The sequence below is a fragment of the Priapulus caudatus genome, unplaced genomic scaffold, assembly GCF_000485595.1.
Source record: "Priapulus caudatus unplaced genomic scaffold, Priapulus_caudatus-5.0.1 Scaffold200, whole genome shotgun sequence".
Taxonomy (NCBI): domain Eukaryota; kingdom Metazoa; phylum Priapulida; class Priapulimorpha; order Priapulimorphida; family Priapulidae; genus Priapulus; species Priapulus caudatus.
Window position 1 is genome coordinate 362,664 of NW_014577261.1, and position 7,425 is coordinate 370,088.

Here is a 7,425-nt window from a genome sequence, read left to right on the forward strand (position 1 = left end):
TTGCAAGGAAGCTAGTGGCACTTTGCCACCCCGCAATGAGTGCTCAAGCCTCAGCCACGCGGTGGGCTTGGTGGTGGCGGCCCGCCCCTTGGCCGGGTCCCCTTCAATCAGCTCGTGCCCCCCCCCGGTCGAGTGGGCCACACACCACCAACTGCCCCGCGTGGCGCTGGGGTGAGCATTGCTGTTGTTGTGTTTCGCGGGCTGTCTCTCTCTCGGGGGGCTACCGCTTGCCAAGGGCTGCGTTTGGGGCTCGCTGGCTGCAGTTAAGTCTTGATCGTATGGGTGCTCTTTTCATCTCTCTCTTTCTTCGCTCTCGTCTCTCTCTCTCTCTCTTTGCTTCTCTCTCTTCTCTCTCTCTCTCTCTCTCTCTCTCTCTCTCTCTCTCTCTCTCTCTTCTCTCTCTCTTCTCTCATCCCTCTTTGTCTTTTCTCTCCGTTCCCATACGCCTCCATCCATCTTTCTCTCTCTCTCTCTCTCTCTCACTTTTTCTCCCTCCTAACTATGGCTTCCTCTCTGCCCTTCCTCTAACTATGGCTTCCTCTCTCACTTCTCCTTCTAACTATGGCTTGCTCTCCCTTTTCCCCTGGCAGCACGAGTCAGTGACAAACCCGGGACCGCGCTCGGGAAGCCTCTTAGCGTAGTCCGCCGTCTGCGCGACCCGCGGCTACATCTGTCGATACTGCGCGGCTCGACGTATCCTCGTGATCCGATCATCGCGCCCGTTACGATCGCGAACAGGACCGAGCCCGGGTCAGGCGGCCTGTTTTTTTGCTGTCGTTTTTTTTGCGAGAAGGTTATATTATTTTTTCCTCTGCGTGTTATTTCCTTCTTGTTGATTGTATTTATCTCTTCTTCTATGATTAATTGTTCGGTTCTGACTAGTTGTTAACTTTTATTCTTTTGCTGTACTTTCTATCATTCTCCTCTCATGATGTGCTTATTGGAGTTATCTTCCTGATCTCTCTTTTTTTACCATTTCTTGTTAGTCTTTTTTCCCTAATTCTGACCCTGGTATTTTGCTCTCCAAGATGTCAGGGGACAGGTTCATCGTAGATTGCGGGTAGAACTCCGCGGGATATACAGATTCGCCTCGCTCGCCTCCGTGCGTGACCACAAGGCCACGAGCACGAGCGGCTGTGACCTCGTTCGGCTCATGGTTCGGGTGTGGGTCCAGTTTACGGGTGTAGAGATGTGTCCTTGTACTTGTTGGTGTATAGGGGAGGCTCAGCTCTGTCCTGGCGAACACGGGGTTTATTGAGGGAAACGCAAACTTGATGTTATCGGGGCCCTGCCAGGTGGAGGAAGAGGGACGGGAGTGGGGCTTTGTCGGGAGACAGGGAGGGAGGAGGATCGTGAGGAGCGTTTGTTCTACAAAGGCGACGAAGCGCATTTGTAGCAGGGAAGCCGGCGGTGTTTAGGAGGTTAGTGCGCACTGTTCCGAAACTGCGGTAGAGTCGGAGATGTAGGAGGTGGAGTAGAAAGTTTATTGGTGACAATGGACGTGTGGTCTTTGGGGTAGGTAGGAGCTAGTTGATGAGGCTGTAGGAGCAGGTATTACCCGAGCGGGGAAGGGGCCAAGGGTTGGGAAGATTTCCGTTACGTTACGAGAGTTAGACCGACAAAACAAAAACGGATGGAATATGGTGCTGTCAGCATCATGGGCATAGGACAAATTACATCCGCGGTTTCGTTGATTTTTAAGAAACACTGTGGAGAGTTCACAATGTGGCGGCAGTATGGGTCCGAGCAGGTGTTGCTGGAGGTACTGCGGATTGCTTTAAATGGATGCGCATCAGTGAAGATTGGGAGCATGTTACGTTGAGGTGTTAGATTGTGTAGAAATATATGTCGAATCGATAGATTGAGTTCCAAGAAGCAGCTGATGCCATCGAAAACCAGTACCTTAGCCGGTGGGGTAGACTTTGTAAACGCGCGTTTTTATTGCAGGAACGACGGATAAAAATAGCCAGTGTAGCAGAGTTGGGCGGATCGGGGCAGTGTTGCCGCTACTTCTTTCCCGTGGGGCACTCAAAGACGGCTGTGACGTGCTTAGTGTGGGGCGTTCGCAGATCGGCTCCAGGGTCCCTCCGACCTGTTTACTCATTTGTGTGCGGCTGTGCGGGGTCGTGGGTACAACTACGGTCGCGACCAACCGTTTGGTGGGCCCCTTTGGGGTGATGCGGGCGTACGCGGCGGGGGGCCGGCGGTAAACGGGTACCAGGTAGGACGCCGAAACCAGCCGTCGATGGGACTGGCTTTCGGGCCGGGAATTGGGCGCCTTAAGTGCATAGAAGCCTGGGGGAGCACGGGCGGGGCGCATTTACCGTTGGTTGGAAGTTAATGTGTTCGTTTACCATTTTGAAATGGCCTTCTGTCCACGTTAAATTTCATGTCCTCTCTTAAGTGTGCCGCTAATCGTCTTCTGCGGTCCATCACCGGTCGTCCCTGGGTGGATTTGCCTAACTAATGTGGCAAATTCCCCTCTCCTCTCTTAGCTAAAAACACCGTATACACTAGCAAATCATTCTACATGATAATGGTGTACACCGGAGGGCGCCATTGGAGACGCTGTCTTATGTGCTGGGATGCCCATATCACACTGCCGGTTCTCACACCGCGGTGGGTCTCAACAGACGCCTCATCACTCGGGAGGTGCCCGTTGAGCTTGTGATATCAGGAGGCTTGATGCGGATGAACCACGTTACCGCTAATGATTTACGTAATGGACCGTCTCGTGTCTGAATCTTATCTGAAGCGCTTGCACTTTGCAGATCAGGAGGAGGTGCAGAGGATGACCGGCAGAGCATCGACCTCTCCGCTGCCCCACTTGCCTTCAGCCACCTCCGTCTTCCATCTGCAGGATTTTCTCATCGGTGGACCTTCTTCAGCTTGGACATGGCCAGACGCCAGCCCACGCAGCCAGGCCCCAGCTCTCAGGGTAGGGCCGTTACAGAGCACAGCTTCCATGGATCTCCTCGGTGGTGGTTTCGACTACCTGGCTTAGGTGGCCTGAACGCTGTTTCACACTCTTGTTGTTAATGCAGTGATGGCATTTCATGGTTTCTGAGTTGCCTATGACATGTACAGGGGGTTAAGGAAGCCAGGCCGGTACTATAGTTGGTAGCTGTGATGTCAAGTAACTATGTTAAGCAGGATTGAAGTGTGGCTGTGTGTGTTGTGTGGTGTGTTGTGCGTGCTTGTGCCGTGCGTGCGTGTATGAGCATCTGTGCGTATTGTGCCGTGGATGCATGGTTGCATGTAATTGCAGCGTGCATTGGGCACCACTATTGGGCGAGGCACTTGTGTGGTATAAGTGAGGTGATAACGGGCAGTTAGTGTATGTTTGTGGTATAGTCTTTAGTTTATTCTTTCACAGTTGGGGGTTTTGCGTATGTTAGGCATTTGCGGATGATTGGCACTTGCGCTCAAGTCTGACGGTTTCTGCCCGCAAAAGTGTCAGCCTCCGCCCCTCGTGCACTTACCACACCTTTCCTCCCCTTATCCTGCAAGGGTCCTGCAGTTGGCGCCACTCTCCTCCGTCGACTCAGAGTAACGTCCACAACATTGTCTCACCCCGCGTTTTTTCACGGATGTCCGGGCTCACGATCCCCGCTTCGTGGCTGCTTTAGAGGCCGAGACATAATGCCTCATCCTAATCCGAAAATCCAACGCGTGTTCTAATGATGGCGGAGCTGGCGTCTGTGCCGGGTGGTGAAGATAGCGTCGCCTGTAACTGAGGTGAATTGTCTGTACCGTATTAGAGCAGTATTATATATATAGCATCATAAGAATCTATGTTGCTACTCTTCGCCGCCCAAGCCGGTCTGCTCAAATGAGAAATTATGCGGCGGCCCATTCATCTATTGTGCCTAGTGGTGTGTGTGCAGGGGGTCGCGCGGTGTGGCCTGTTTCTGTTCAGTAAGGGGAGATGGTGTGTGGCACTATGGGCGATGTCGGGGCGGTCGGGGCCCTACATTGATCGCGGGACGGCTCTTGACGGAGTAGTTGACGCTTCGTCGTTGTGTTATTAAGGTCTAGCGCTGACCGTGTTTCCATCCAGTAAGGACGTGTGGCCCGGTGGTGTAGGCAGCCTGTGTTCCCGGCCTGTTTCCTCTTGGCTTTTCAAGTGTTGAAGTTCGCGCAGCGGTTGGTTTGTAACTGTTGTGCGTGTTTGCATCGTAAGGGAGCTGGTTTGTACTGTGTTGGTTTTGCATCAGTAAGGAGTGGTTTGTAACTGTGTGGTTGTTTGCTATCAGTAAGGAGTGGTTCCCGAATGTAACTGTGGCTCGGCAATGTGGTGTCTACTTTTTTGCGCATCAGTAGAGGATCAAGTGGGTTTCACCCCTGTTCCAACTGTGGTCGGTGTGTCTTTGGCATCGAAGCTAAGGAGTGGGTTGTAACTGTGTTAGCGTGTTTGCATCAGTTAAGGGTGTAGGTTGCGATAAACTGTGTTAGTTGTTTGCTTATATAGCTAAACAGGTGTTAGTAGTTGCTTATATAGCTAAACAGGTGTTAGTAGTTGCTTATATAGCTAAACCTATGTTAGTAGTCACCACTATAGACCTGACCAGTCTATGAAGGTCTCATTGGGGCATTTCGCATCGGTGATCCTTATATATACTTCAGTGATCCTTATACACGGGTATTATATATGACTATATTAAACATGAATTCATATTTATCTTGTGTTAAATCCAATAAATTACTTGGAAAAATTTCTTGGATTTAACACAAGATAAATATGAATTCATAGTTTTCAACGAAATCCAATGAACTTATTTCATACATTAAACAGATTATTGCAGTGTTTGTGCTGTCGTAAATTGCTTTGCTGTTGTCGTTGGATGCGTTGTTGAAACACAAACTGCGGTTTGCTGCACAGATGTGGTTGCCGGCGGCGAAGGGGAAGGGACTAGAGATAACCGGGACGTTCAGCCGACGCGGTGGACAGATCGTCATGGACGTGACGATCAGCAACAAAGCGATGCAGCCGATGGAGGGCTTTGCCATCCAGCTGAACAAAAACAGGTGAGCATCTCCGCTCGTCGCTGTCAACACGGGCTTACGGGCTGGAGAGGGAGAGAGAGAGAGAGAGAGAAAGGGCAGGCGGAAGAGTGGGAGGGAGAAAGGGTGGGAGAGAGAGAGAGGGAGAAAGGGCAGGAGAGAGAGAGGAAAGGACCATAGAGTCGTGCATGACAGACGAATGTTATCGAACACTGCATGTCTAACACAGGTGTTTGCACAACTCATGTCGAGCCGGAAGAGATTTCAGTTTTTACTTCGAAATTCCTACACGACGTTTTTTCTTTTTTGGTGAGAGAACAACATTTTTGTCAATATGCTATCTATAAGCCATCTAATAACTAACCATTAAAGTGGTCGTGGTCATGATGAGAGTAATTACATGTTTTACAGACAAGACAAAAATTTTATTACTCTCATCATTACCACGACCATTTTGATGCTAGTTATTAGATCGCTTATAGATAGCTTATTGACAAAAATGTTGTTCTTTCGCGTCGAACAGTTTCGGGCTGGTACCGGCGGCCCCGCTGAACATACCGCACGCGATCAACCCGAACCAGAGTACTGATGCCTCGATGGTGCTCAACACAAACGGACCTGTACAGAAGATGGATCCGCTCACCAACATACAGGTGCGTCGCCGCCACGCGGTGCCGACGTGTTTTAACGCTCCGAGCGAGGAGCCGATGTGTTCGCTTGTTTATCGGCGTGTGATGCGTGCGGGACGAGATGCTTGAGGGGAACGAGAGAGATCGTGGCGTGATTTCGTGTTCGATTGTGTTTTAACGTCCACTTTGCTGAGTTGACGATTTCTTGCTCGCAGGTGGCGATAAAGAACATCGTGGATGTGTTTTATTTCGCCTGCATCATTCCGATCCACGTCTTCTTCACCGAGGACGGACAGATGGACAAGCGAGTGTTCCTCGCGACGTGGAAAGACATTCCCGCTCAGAACGAGGTCCAGTACACCCTCAGCAACATGATGCTTGGTGCAGGTGCGTGTCGGCCACCAGGGGGCGCCCGCGCGGCGGCGGCGTGCCGCGCGGACCAGGGGGCACTCTGTTTCGTTGCTGGCCCGTAGATCGATATGAATTAAGTAACTTGCGTTGTGTCCGCAAAAGGATACCTAGGTTTTGGACTGTCATGAGCACCAAAATGTAACGTTGGAATGATGGTTGATGTCGAAATGATGTAGAAACAGATCCAAACTTGTGTGGTAAACTGTACAATCTTTAATATCTTAGACACATCACATCTCTTTACACACAGACAAAGAACGCCGCACACGCGCATCCGCGCATGTGCTCAGCTCCGCGCCCAGCACCCGAATCTCCAATCCCCGTCCTATTACATCTCTCCCTATATATTCGCCCAAAACTCCCTACATCTTGAGCGCACATGTCACCCGTTCTGTCCGTTCCAACCGTTCCCCTCATTTCACAATCACCCTAGAAACTGCCTAACCTAGAACGCGCTTATCCAACTCCCTGTAACATCAATGCCGCCGCCCAATATGCGCGACGTTCTGTCTAGCTAGACTATATGGCTAAAACAACTACCAGTCTATCTCCACTCGACTCATCCATGTAACGCGTATAAAATAGACGTTACATTATCTCCCTTTTCCCCAAAACGATGACACCCTGTCATCGCTTCAGCGTCCTCGCTGCTCTACACTTTAACGTGAGCCTAACCAATTCCAAAAAAAAATATTACTACCCTAATATCGTCCTAACTCAACCCAACGAGAGAAACGTCTTTCTGTCCGATTAAATCACCCACAATCAATACACATAACAACAATCAAAATACAATAAGAGATCACATATGAAGCGTAGAAAACAAGTAACGATAAAAGTCTACCACAATAGAAATCAGAAACTCAACACATTTGGCAGTAAACATTTTGATATCGCTGCAATTACTATCACTCTTGCGTATTTTTATGGCTGTAACGTACGTGGCGTATGCGTATACCGATACGCATTACCGAAACCACGTTATAACTGGATTATATCATCATAATCCCAGAGCACACAGGGGCCCATGCACACAGGCATTAATAACCACGGCACTGATGTGGTACTTTGTCACTTCCACACATCATACGGCCAACAAAATCAGCATATATCATCCATCATACATCATAAATCATATACAGCCAACAAAAATACGCAAAACTGATTTCATATTTTCGATGAAATGTTTTTGGCCTATAATCAAACTCTAATTGAAGAATGTGTTTAGCGGTCTAACAATATAGTGGAAACGTACCGCCACTGGTTAGCACAATTCAAGAAAACCATCACAAATTTCGAAACAAAGTTTCACGAAAAAGATTTTCCACACACACAAAAAAACGGTCACAAGCATATATCATGAACAAAATACCGCGTACAT

At 49.4% G+C, this 7,425-nt stretch overlaps 1 protein-coding gene across 1 annotated transcript in view; it reads left to right on the top strand.

The window, feature by feature from the left end:
* Positions 1–7,425, top strand: part of LOC106807189 (AP-1 complex subunit beta-1-like) — a 41,150-nt gene that overhangs the window by 27,434 nt on the left and 6,291 nt on the right. The window contains exons 15-17 of the mRNA XM_014809462.1: positions 4,883–5,028; positions 5,528–5,657; positions 5,849–5,965. Coding sequence (XP_014664948.1) covers positions 4,883–5,028; positions 5,528–5,657; positions 5,849–5,965 — 393 coding nt within the window. The remainder of the gene's footprint in view (positions 1–4,882; positions 5,029–5,527; positions 5,658–5,848; positions 5,966–7,425) is intronic.